The 12,146-nt window shown below is 57.5% G+C and overlaps 1 protein-coding gene across 2 annotated transcripts; it reads left to right on the forward strand.

Annotated features, from left to right (window-relative positions):
• The first annotated feature begins 689 nt into the window (after nt 1-689).
• On the forward strand, nt 690-11,429 carry SLC22A13 (solute carrier family 22 member 13). 2 transcript variants are annotated; one of them, XM_056129596.1, is made up of 11 exons: nt 690-1,084; nt 6,142-6,245; nt 6,646-6,800; nt 6,926-7,094; nt 7,218-7,338; nt 7,424-7,518; nt 7,652-7,866; nt 8,073-8,181; nt 8,553-8,768; nt 8,943-9,021; nt 11,011-11,429. In XM_056129596.1, the coding sequence occupies exons 1-10, from the start codon at nt 707-709 to the stop codon at nt 9,019-9,021; spliced, it is 1,641 nt and encodes a 546-aa protein (XP_055985571.1). In that variant the 5' UTR covers nt 690-706; the 3' UTR covers nt 11,011-11,429. The 2 variants fall into 2 exon arrangements, with proteins under 2 accessions (XP_055985571.1, XP_055985572.1); XM_056129597.1 differs by having other exon boundaries at nt 11,058-11,429.
• Nucleotides 11,430-12,146: the final 717 nt, after the last annotated feature.

The raw sequence follows: 12,146 nt of genomic DNA on the forward strand, positions 1-12,146 counted from the left end.
GTCTCCATTGTGAGACTTGTTACTGTTTTTTGCATATCGAATACATCATGGGCAGCTTGCCAGGCTCTGCTGTGTGGGCAAGATACTCTCAGTAGCTTGCCAGGCTCTCCGAGAGGGGCAGAGGAATCGAACCCAGGTCGGTCGCGTGCAAGACAAATGCTCTACCCACTGTGCTATCGCTCCAGCCTGAGCACCAAGAAATAAAAACAAACAATCAGCAGAGGGAAGGGAAGGGGTGAAAGCAGGAGGCCAGCCCAGGCTTCTGGGGAGCCAGGCAGGCTCTCCTGACCTGTCCCCCACGGCCCAGGGCACTGTCCCTGCACGAAGCTTCTGTGTCCCCAGCATGCGACTTCTGCTGCTGCTTTCAGATGGTGGGTTCTGGCTGTTGGGAGGAGCAGAGCCGGAGGTGTGAGTTGTTTGGAGTTCCACCATTGAAGGGGGTCTGCTCCGAGAGCAAGGAAGGTGGAGCAGCTGCTCTGGGCTGCCTTAACGGTGCTTGAGCCTATGACTTCCATCCGGAGACGTCTCCAGAGGGGACTGCCCGTTCATTGTCTGCTGTCCTTCCCAGCGAGTGAGCTGGGGAATGACAAGCGGGCTGGGCACGACTGGATTAAACATTAATGCAACTGTCATCGCTCCCGGGAGGAGAAGTGCCACACGCCACACAGCTGAGGTGGCTGAGTAGAGAAGAACGTGCCGGGCCGCGATGGCTGAGTTTGGCCAGGTCCTGGCAGAAATTGGTGACTTCGGTCGCTTCCAGATCCGGCTGCTGGTTCTGCTTGCTATCCCCAACTTGCTGACGGCCTTCTACATGTTCGGCCAGGTCTTCATGGTCCTGGACGAGGCCCACCACTGTTCTGTGTCCTGGGTCAAGAACCAGACTCTCAACCTGAGTGCCACGGAGCAACTGGACCTGAGCATCCCCCTCAGTGATAACGGCCACCCCGAGTCCTGCCTCATGTTCCGGCCACCCCCCGACAACGCCAGCCTGGAAGACATCCTCGGCCATCGCTTCAATGAGACCCAACCCTGCGAGGAGGGTTGGGACTACCCTGAAGCCAGGGCCCCCTCCCTGCTGAATGAGGTACGGCTGCCCTCTGCTATGAGCCAGTCCAGGAACACATTTGACTTGTTGCCAAACACCATTTGTCCTTTCCTTGTCTTCTGCCTGTTGGCCCTTCTGCCGCCTTATGCATTTCTGGTCTGTTTCCAGGTATCTTTTGTTGTTATTTTGGGGTCATGCCTGGCAGTGCTCAGGGCTTACTCCTGGCTCTGCATGCAGAGGTCACTCCTGGAGAGGCTCCAGGGGCCCTGTGGGGTGCCGGGGATCAAACTGGTCGGCCACAAACCTCTGTCCTATTTCTCCAGCCCTGCCCACTCGCCTTGACCTTCCAGTCATCTGTTCTTGGTTTTCTGCCTCTTCTCCTGGGCAATCACTGGTCATCTGTTTGCCTTGCATGTCTGCTTCCATCTCCCAAGGTCACCTGTTAGCTTTTCCCTGTCTTCACCGTTCCCCACTTCCCCCAGGGGCTTCATGGGGTCTTCCTGCCTTCCGGCTTCTCTCTCGCGTTCTCTGCTCACCTGCTTGTCTCAGAGAGGCTAGAGGATACCCCGATCCTGCACTAGCCCTGGAGAGGATATGAAGCATTTGAGCAAAATCTGTTGTCTTAGGCGCAACCTGGGCAGATGATCAGGGATCCCTCTCGACCTCCCTCTCCAAGAAAGGCCTTCAGAGAGCAGAAAGGCTGGTGGCTTCCAAGCCAGTGTGTGTGTGTGGGGGGGGGGGCGGGGGGGGGGGCGGTCGAAACAAAAATTTTTTGAACCTCATCCAGCTGTGGGCTAGAGCGATAGCACAGCAGGTAGGGCGTTTGCCTTGCACACAGCCGACCTGGGTTTGATTTCTCCATCTCTCTCGGAGAGCCCGGCAAGCTCCCAAGATATCCCGCTTGCACGGCAGAGCCTGGCAAGCTCCCCGTGGCATATTTGATATGCCAAAAACAGTAACAACAAATTTCACAATGGAGATGTTACGGGTGCCAGCTTGAGCAAATCAGTGAACAACGGGAGGACAGTGCTACAGAACTATACCAGGTATGCCAGGGCAAAAGTTAGCAAAATTTGAGGAGCCATGTGGCACCAGGGCCAGAACCTAGGTCTTCCTCATAACAAGACTAGTGTTTGAGCCCTTTGCGTCACTTCCCGGGCCCCGGGCCCCATCATGGACTCATCACGGAGCTGGGCCTCTCTGCTGACCCTTTCCCAGGAGCAGGAGAGAACCTGGACCAAGGGGTAGGTGCTCTTTATTCAGAGGACCCACAGAATGTTCACCTTTGTAGGGTCAAATCCTGAGTCTTTGTGGGAAGCCCCAAGATTAAAAACTCACTTTGAGGGATTTTTTTTTCCTGGGGGGCGAAGGGAGACATCTCCTCCTAAGTGTTGCCCACCTGGGCTTGAGACCCCTCTTGGCAATTCTCAGCCATGCAGGCCAGTGGTTCAAGGCGAGGAACCCAGGATGCGACACTGTTCAGTCTCTGCAGTGCCAGGGAGACCCAGGCCACCCCCCGTCATGCGTGCGTGAGGACCTCCAGGGCTGCACCACCTGGTGGGTGGTGCTCAGGGCACTGTGTGGTGCCAGGGAGGGAGCCCGGGCGGCTGCATGCAGGGCAGATGCCTTATCCACTGGACTCTCTCCAGCCCCGCTCACTGCCTCTCTCCTGTGGGTGGCAAAGTACATGCATAGCTTGAGGCCTTCAAAAGACAGTCTTTAGCCAAAAGCAAATATTTACATTCTTTACATTGCAGGTCACCTCTCCCCTTGCCCCACCCCCAGATGCTAGGGAGGCCCTCCTGGTGACTCTGGGTCACTCAGGCCAGCAGTGCGGACTGAGGGCCCAGGACAGGGTGCTCTTCGGGGCTCACAGTGCCGTGGACCACCAGGGCCACCCCAGCAGTCCTGGGTGGCCTCCAGAGTGACAGTCACTATTGCCCAAATAGCAAGGAACAATGCTGTAGTGCTGGGGATCCCATCAGATAGATGCAAGTCCCCTAACTCCAGTTCCCAACATGCACTTTCTGATGTGACATCAACTTGCCCCTGCCCTGATCACCTGAGTATGTGTCCTGCAGTCTCCTGACCCTCTGTCTTATGCTGCTCAAGAGGCAGAGGCGACCCTGAACTCCCCGCTCAGTCAAGCCCAAGTGCCCCCACCCCGACACACACACACACACACACACACACACACACACACACACACACACCGTCTTCTGCTGCATCCTCTCCCAAGCACCTGCGGACATCCTCCCTCCCTCCCGTGCACAAACTCTCCCCCCCCAGCCCAGTGCTCCCTGCCTGAAAGTGGGGGAGATTCCTCATCTCTCACAGCCAACTCAGCTTGACTGTGCTCGCTCAGTCCTGGTCTGTGGGTGTGAGCTCAGCCAGACTCTCAGGTAGAGCCGCACAGTGGATGGCACAGGGGCAAGCGCCCTGCCCTCCTTCTCTCTGATGCTCAGCCAAGAAGGTGTGACCTCCTGGTGGGGGATGAGGCAACACGCTCTGATGCTGCATCTGGAGGGTGCATGGCTTTCTGGAGGAGTTGGGGTGGGATTTGGGGCCCCCAGGCAGCGTCAGAGGGTGGGTGAGAGCAGACACTCTGCAGGCAGAGAAGAGGCCAGGAAGGCCTGGCCGCAGAGGGCAGGCAGTGTCCGGGGAGCTCCAGGCAACTCTGTACTTGGAATCGGGGTCAGGTTTGGTCAGGGAAGAGAAGGTGCCCAGATTTCATGGATGCTGGCACTGGGCCTTGGAACTCTCACCCTTCACTGTCTAGCTCCCTCCCACTGCACCCTCTAGAGGACTGTGATCCCCAAGGGAAGGTCCACTTTTGGCACTTTGTGCCCTGAGCTAATGATCTCCCATGATCTCTTAGAGGTGAGCTCTGCCTGTGTCCTGTCTGTGGGGCGAGGAGGGGCTAGGCCATGCCCATTCCAGGGAGACCCTTCTCTGAACCGACACCTCGAGTTTCCTTACAGTACCCCGCAACTCCCTCACAGTCCCCATGCGAGAGGAAAAGACGTGTTTGCCCGTCCATAGACTACCCTAACAGGACAGTGGACATTTCTTTCCCCCGTCCAGCATTTCCTGAGGAGCCATTCTTGGTGACGAGGCGATCCCGCAGGTTTGTAGGAGAAAAGCCCAACTTCTCCAGCCCCGTGTCTCAGACCCTTTACAGACTGGGACTGGCCTATTTCCCAGCCTGTCTCATTTGTCTGCCCTCGCAGACAAGCCTGGCATGCCACACTACTCCTAGAAGGGGCTCCCCTCTCTGTCTCATTCCACGATGTTGGTTGATTGTTGCTGTTCAGCATCGAGTTCCCTCCCCATTCAGAGGCTCTGGGGGGGGGGGGTAGCTAGAGAGAATGCACAGGGGTTGCATGGGCTGCTGACCCAGGCCCAACTCCCCATACCAAATAGGGTCCCCTGAGCACCGCCAGAAATGATCCCCGAGCACAGAGCTAGGAGTAAGTCCTGAGCACCGCTGGGTGTGGCCCTCAAATAGAGAAACATACAGAGGTTCATGTGGACAGGGTGTGTGTGTGTGTGTGTGTGTGCGCGCGCGTGCACGTGTGTGCATACGCTTCAAAAAATAGGGTCCCCCACAGCAGGTGAGGACAGGACAGCACTGTCCACTGTGGGCCCGAGTGTGGGGGTGCTTCCTTCATCTCTGTGTCATCTGCAGCATGATGCCACTGCATGAGCTTGGGAGCATCCCTGCTGCCTCGGGGACCCAGGCTCAGAGAAGAGTGAAAAATAAGCACAAAATAAGCTTTCCTGAGTCTCAAGCCAGGATTTGATGGAGAAGGGGCATGGGGAGGACAGGGAGGTAGAATGGGTCCCCCAGGATTGCACGTGTGACTCAGCGTGTGTGTCACAGTCCAGGTCTCCACGTCGGTCCCTGTCAACCCTATGCACTTCCCTAGCCCAGGGACTCACACACCCTCAGCCCAGCCCACGTGGGCTGCCCGTGTGGCCACCTTGCTCCTGCTCAGGCCACGTGTTAACAGGACTGGGCCACGCTTCGTCATGTCTGGAAAACCTGAGCTGTGGCAGATGGGCTCAGGGTCACACCAGACCACCCACTCCTGTCTCCAGAGGCTGGTGCCAGGGAACCTTCACTTACTATTATTCCGGTTAAATTGTGTCTAACTGCCAAGACAATCCACATTGGCTAGACAAAGATCAAACAGGATAAAACCCAGGGGCAAGTGCCAGCTCAGGCCTCTCCAGTCCTCTTCCCCTTTGGCCCCAGGGCAAGCAGCTAATCATTTGCCCCTTACTGCAAATACTTAGAAAGCAGGCAGAGGGGTGGAAAAGGGAGGTATACTGGGAACATTGGTGGTGGAGAATGTGCACTGGTGGAGGGATGGGTGTTTGATCACTGTATGACTGAAACTCAAACATGAATTTTTTAAAAAATTTTTATTAGTGAAACACCCTGAGGTACAGTTGTAGACTTACAAATTTTTGTGCTTGGGTTTCAGTTATACAATGATCGAGTACCCATCCCTCCACCGGTGCCCACCCTCCACCACCACAGATCCCAGTATCCCTCCCACCCCCCATCCCTCCCATCCCACCCTGCCTCTGTGACAGGGCATTCCCTGTTGTTCTCTCTCTCCTTTTGGGTGCTGTGGTTTGCAAACTATCTCATGGTGATTAAATTAAAAAAAAAAAAGAGAGAGAGAGAAATCAATTCGAAGCTCCCAGAAGCCCTAGAGATAGAACAACAGGTAGGACACTTACTTTGCACACCATCAACCAGGGTTCGCTCCCGAGCACCACATACGGTCCCCTTGAGCCTTGCCAGGAGTGATCCCTGAGCGCAGAGCCAGGAGTAAGCCCTGAGTATTGCCAGATATGGCACCACCACCACACCACATCCCCCCCACCTCCGGAAAATAAAAAACCACCATTGTGCTAGACCCCTCCAGACTTCACCCTGTGCCCTGAGGGTGCCTGGGCATGGGAGTCAGGCCCCAGTTAGCGTGATGACTTATGAGTGGGCCGGGTGATGTCCTCCAGAGCAGACTAGCAGGAGTTCTGCCCCTGTGTTGCGGGTGCCTCACTGCTGCCTGTCTCTGCCTCAGTTTGACCTCGTGTGTCACCGGAAGATTCTGAAGGAGACCTCGCAGTCTGTGTTCATGGCTGGCCTTCTCTTCGGGGCCCTCATCTTTGGGCCCCTCTGCGACTGGTAAGAACCTTGGTCAGCTCATCCCTGGCCTGATGTGTGCTTGGGCTCCAGGGCTCCCCACCTGGCGCCCCGACCCTGGTGTCCTAGGAGGAGGTGCTGTTCCCCCACAACCCTACTAGGGGGCTCCCGCTCATCTGCTGACCCCCCTTGGCTAAGGTCCCAGGAGAGCACCCCACACACCCCCTCTCTGCCCCATAAGCCTGCTGTCTTTTTTTTTCTTTTTGGCCACACCCAGCGATGCTCAGGGGTTCCTCCTAGCTCTGTACTCAGGAATTAGTCCTGGCAGTGCTGGGGGACCCTATGGGATGCCGGGGATCAAACCCAGGTTGGTCACATGCAAGGCAAACACCCTCCCCACTGTACTACGTTTCCGGCCCCAGCCTGCCCTTTTTCATGCTAGGATCGGCCGCAAGGCCGCAATTCTGCTACAGCTGCTCCTCTTTGCCCTCGTGGGCCTGTCCACGGCCTTTGTGCCCAACTTTGAGGTCTACATGGTCATGCGCTTTGCTGTGGCCACTGCCGTGTCGGGCTACACCTTCAGCAACGTGGCCCTACGTGAGTGAGTACCTGGGCCCCGGAGCCCAGGCCCCGGGTGACCCACTGTGGCTGGAGGGGGCAGGTGACCCTGTGGACACCCCTGTGTGGGGGCGGGGATGCATCTGGCCAGCCTCTGTGGGCAGTTTCAGAGTGGGTGGGGCCCCAGAGGAGGACGCAGGCCGTGGTCCTGGCCCAGTGCGCCTTCTCCGTGGGACAGATGATCCTGGCGGGACTGGCCTACGGCGTTCGCAACTGGAGGATCTTCCAGATGGCCGGCACGGCACCCGTCCTGTTGCTCTGCTTCTACTTCTGGTGAGGAGACAGATGGACCCCCGGCTCCACTTCGCGCCCCGGAGGAGACAGAGCTGAGGGGAGCAGCCTCCCCTGCCTCCCCAGACTTACCCTGCTTCCTCCACCCCCTCCCCCTCCACTCAGGGTTCTTCCTGAATCTGCCCGCTGGCTCCTCGCCCGGGGGAGGGTGGAGGAAGCCAAGCGAGTGATCCAGAAGGCAGCCGCCATCAACAGGCGCAAAATCTCCCCTGAGCTCCTGGACCAGGTTGGTGTGTGTGACCGCGCGGGCAACTGCCCCTGGGTCCCACGCTCTGCCTGCGGTCAGCCCTCACTCGGCGCCTTCCTCCCAGCTGGTCCCGGAGAAGACAGGCCCCCGGGGGAACGCCCTGGATCTGTTCCGACACCCCCAGCTCCGCAAGATCACCCTCATTCTCTTCTGCGTCTGGTGAGTACTTTGGGGCCCATCTCTCTCTCTCCCCCTCCAACCCCCTCCCAGCCAGGCTATGGGCTGGGGCTAGGGGGTATCTGGGAGTCGCTGGGTTTTCCCTAAGGTGACGAGGCCGCTTGGGTCCTTGTAGGTTTGTGGACAGTCTGGGGTACTTTGGGCTGGGTCTCCAAGTGGGGGACTTTGGCCTGGACATCTACCTGACGCAGCTCATCTTCGGGACAGTAGAAGTGCCCGCACGTTACTCCAGCATCTTCTTGATGCAGTGGCTGGGCCGCAGGTGGAGCCAGCTGGGGACTCTGGTCCTCGGGGGCCTCATGTCCATCATCATCATCTTTATCCCAGCAGGTAATAAACCAGTTCTCCCGATCCCCCACCCTCAGTCACCCGCGGTGGGCGGCTGGGCCCTTATCTGTGGCTTCCCTTTCAGGAATGAGGGTTTTGGGTGGGTGGGGCTCAGGCACAAAGGGGTGAGGACTCAGAGGGGATGAGGGGACAAGCCCCAGGGGTTGGGCTGTTGTATGCCCTGTGGCTGACTGGCGCCTCTGCCCCAGATCTGCCCGTGGTGGTCACTGTTCTGGCCGTGGTGGGGAAGTTTGCCACAGCCGCCGGCTTCACCATCTCCTACGTGTACTCTGCAGAGCTCTTCCCCACCATCCTCAGGTAACGCCGAGCCCTCACCCTCACTCTGTCCCCGAGAGCCCACAGGGTCCTGAGCGATGGGAAATGCAGGCCCAGCAGCCTGGTTGTGTCTGACCTGACCAGCCCAGCCCTTGTCAGGCTCAGCACAGGGGGCCTGATGGGGAACGGCCAGGTGTGGGCTGGGGGGATCAGAGGTGCCATGGGTGAGCGAAGTATGCCACACCATCTTCGAGAAGCAGGTGCCCGGCCGGAAGTGAGGACTTTCCTGCGCAGAGTGGCCAGCAGGGAGGCTGCCTGGTCTGAGAGAGCTGTCAGCCTCGGTGGGCCACTGTAAAAGGCTCCGGGGGTCTTCTCTGCCTAAATGACCTCTCCTCATGCTGCCCTCCCCCCAGGCAGACCGGCATGGGACTGGTGGGGGTCTTCTCGAGGATCGGGGGCATCATCACCCCACTCGTGATCCTGCTGGCTGACGTCCACGTGGCCCTCCCGAAGCTGCTCTACGGTGGCCTCCCCATCGGGGTGGGCTTGCTGTGCATCCTGCTGCCCGAGACGCGCGGCCAGGCTCTGAAGGACACCATCGCTGACATGGTGGAGCATCCCCCGGCAGGGTGAGCTCCCTGCCTTCTCGACGACACTTGGAATCCAGGCCTCACTGGATTTCACTGCCAGTGGGGGCCCCTCTCAAGAGCCACCAGCCTGGTCAATTGGTCCCTGCATTGCAGAGGGTCGGTGCCGGGCTACCAGGCCCAGAAGGGGCAATGACGGCCTTCTGTCCTCTCCAGGTCTGCGACCTCAGAGAAGGAGGCATCGACCAGCCCCCCCAGCCCTGGAGGGGACTTCGTGAGCAGCACATATTTCTGAGTATGACTCTGCAGCCAGGGTGGTCTGGAGGTTTGCTGGGACACGGCTGGGCCCCATGGGCAGGACACGATGGCCTGCAGGGACAGCGCTCAGTGGAACTACCCTGGTCCCATGGCCAAACCTGCCCAGAAGCTTCAGGGACAGAAGCTCCCTCCTCCCATTCTCTCTCTGTCCCTGCCCCCAATCCCCCACTCAGGGCCTAGCGTGCCTCGGACTTCTGAGTGTTTGGGGGTATAAGTCCCCAGGTCTCCTCCTGCCAGGATCACCTGATCTCCAAATACAGCCCAGTTCAGAGCAGAGCATCTAAGGGGGGGGGCCTTTCTGAGTTTGTGGCCAGAGGAGGAAAAGCATCTGTGGCCCCTGTCCAGGCTGGTGGAGGAAAAGTAACAGAAGCGGACGTGTTCCCTCCAGCATCTGGGCCAGGCCCTCCTCTGGCTAAGGCAGTGCCAAAGTACATCAGAAACTGCACCTGGGAAAGTGAGCCTCATTGCTCTTCAAAGGCCCCACCCCATCCTGCACACAGCTCAGGGGTGCAGGGAAAGGGGGCATAGGGAACTCTGCTCCTCCTGTGCTCTCTACCCCTCTGCACTGTGTGGCTCAGATTGCCTTGGCTCCTCTCAGGGGCAGGGACAAGGGTGACCCTGGCCAGCCCCTCAGTCTAAGGGACTCAGGGCCAGGGAACTGGCTCCATGGCTAAGTGCGTGCCATGCTTGCTTGAGGCCCGGGGCTTGACTCCTGGAACCACCACACACACACACACACACACACACACACACACACAGAGTCTCTCGCACACATAGTCACACACACAGTCATAGTCACATACACCACATGCACAGTCACATATCCACAGTCACACAGTCATACACACAATTATATACACCATACACAGTCACACACATATACACTCAGTCACATTCACGCAGTAACACACCACACACACAATCACATATACAACACCTAGTCACATTCACACCGTCACACATATTCAGACAGTCACATACACCATACACACACACACAAATAAAATAAAATAAAATAAAATAGGGCCGGAATGATAGTATAGCAGAAACAAGCTTGCCTTGCATGTGGCCAACTTGGGTTTGATCCCTGTCACCACACATGGTCTCCTGAGCACCATCAGGAGTGATCCCTGAGTGCAGAGCCAGGAGTCACCCCTGAGCAGTGCTGGGTATGACTCAAAAACCAAAAAGTAAAAACAAATAAAATAAAAGGGAACTCTTCTGCCTGGCCACGTTTGTGGGTTTTCAGAGATCTTCATGTTGACCTCTGCTCTGCCCCTCCATGAGTGACTTCAGGGAGTCCTTCTTTACTCCAGCCTTCTGGTCCCCTTCTGGTCACTGCCAGCACCCCTGACCTTCTGTGACACCTCAGAGTCCCGCCTCAGCCACGTGCTGGCCCCACCTTGCCCGACCTTCAAGGTGACCTCCCAAGGGTGAGGGCCAGGTCTGCCCTCACAGGTACCTCCAGTCCCAAATAGGGACCTTACAGAAGCTCCGTTCCTCACACCACCTTCTCTGAGGCAGCCTGAGGTGTGGGTGTGACCCCAGTTCTCTGCCTTTATCAGCCAGTGGCACCAGCCTCTCTGCTGTTCAGGGGGTTGGTATTGGTGGCATGGCCGCCACTGTCCTAGTCGGTCTCTTGCTGCTCCTCCAGTCACGAAATCACATGAGCCTCACCACCCCGTGGACAAAGTCTTTGGACCCGTGTGGCACCCAAGGAGAAGCTTTCAGGAGTGAGGGGAAAGCTGGTAGCAGACGGGACACAATGGCCCTTTGGGCACTGAAGGCTGAGTCTGGCCCTTCATGCCCTTTGGAGGTGGAAGGGTGTCATCTCTGGAGTTACACTTCACCAGGCCCTTTCTACCTAGTCTTTGGAGACTAGTTTTAGGGGATTGTACACAGATGAGAAGAAAGTTTTTTTTTCTCTGTATGTTTTTTTTTTTAATTTCTACTTTTATATATTTAGTTTTGGGGCCATACTTGCTGTGCTCAGGACTTACTCCTTGTGCTCAGGAATCACTCCTTGAAGTTCTTGGCTTGGAAGACCACCCAGGATGCCAAGGATCGAACCCGGGTCAGCATGTGTGCATGGCCAGCACCTTATCCACTGTGCTGTTGCTCCAGCCCCTTCTCTGTATGTTTTAAAAAGCTGCCAGGAGGAGCAGTGGCTTTGCATTCAGGGGGCCCAGGTTTAACCCCCCACACCGCATGAACACCTTAGGACTCCCCAGAGGAGGATAATCAAAGTGACCCCCCAGACCAGGATAATCAAAGTGCCCTGAGGGGACCTGAGTGAGCACTGCCAGGAGTAATCCCAAACTCGGAGCCAGGAGTGTGACCCAGCCTTCTGTCCCCCTCCAATAATCCTACTAATAAAAGTGCGCTGTGCCCTGCTCTGTTTTACAGGCTCATGTTTGTCTGTTTGCAGTGCTGAGTGAGGCCTGGGGCTTACTCTGCTCTTGCTGCTGTCTGAGAAGAGGGGTGCAAGGGGCCTCTTGGGTCTGCAGAGGGCGCTGTGGATTCGGGAAAGACAGGTCATGGGGAGCGTGGCTCCGCGGTCCAGAAAGCCAGCCCAGGCTCAGGAGGGACTCACGTGAGCACAGGCTTACACTGCAGAAGGCCTGATCCTTGCCCCCCCTTTGCAGAGATCCCTCTGGGATCCTAATCAAGGCTACCCGGCTGGGAGGGGCATAGGGCTTCTAACTACCTGCTAGGTTCGGGGGAATAGAGAGCAGCCATGGCCCCGAGTTGGTCCCTCTCCCCTTCCCTGGTCTAGGAGACTCAGCCACTCAGACCGTGCCTCCCGCTGCAACTTGCCCTGCGTGCTGGGCCCACACTCGCCTCATCACAGATAGGAGCTTCCTTCTCCGCCGGGAGGCCGAGGAGGCCGGGACATGGAGCCCATGGGAAGAGGGGTCCCTGGAAATCAGGACTTCTGCACTCAGGGAGACAAGGAGGCACTGGGTGCAGAACTCTTTGCGGAGGACATTTGCAGCTGATTCTGAGATACCAGGAACCAGACACGTGTGGGTCTGTGAGGCCTTGCTCTTCATTTTGAGTTTTGTTTTCAGGGTGGCAAAGGTCCCGACTTGCCTCTCCGCA

Source organism: Sorex fumeus, unplaced genomic scaffold (genome assembly GCF_029834395.1).
Source record: "Sorex fumeus unplaced genomic scaffold, SorFum_2.1 ptg000072l, whole genome shotgun sequence".
Taxonomy (NCBI): Eukaryota; Metazoa; Chordata; class Mammalia; order Eulipotyphla; family Soricidae; genus Sorex; species Sorex fumeus.

What these genes read in the sequence shown, in the direction of transcription:
- SLC22A13 (XM_056129596.1), top strand. Translation starts at nt 707, where the DNA reads ATGGCTGAGTTTGGCCAGGTCCTGGCAGAAATTGGTGACTTCGGTCGC. An exon ending in CTTCAGCAACGTGGCCCTAC is followed by an intron (nt 6,801 to 6,925) that starts GTGAGTGAGTAC and finishes CTCTGTGGGCAG; the next exon opens with TTTCAGAGTGGGTGGGGCCC. An exon ending in GTGGAGCATCCCCCGGCAGG is followed by an intron (nt 8,769 to 8,942) that starts GTGAGCTCCCTG and finishes TGTCCTCTCCAG; the next exon opens with GTCTGCGACCTCAGAGAAGG.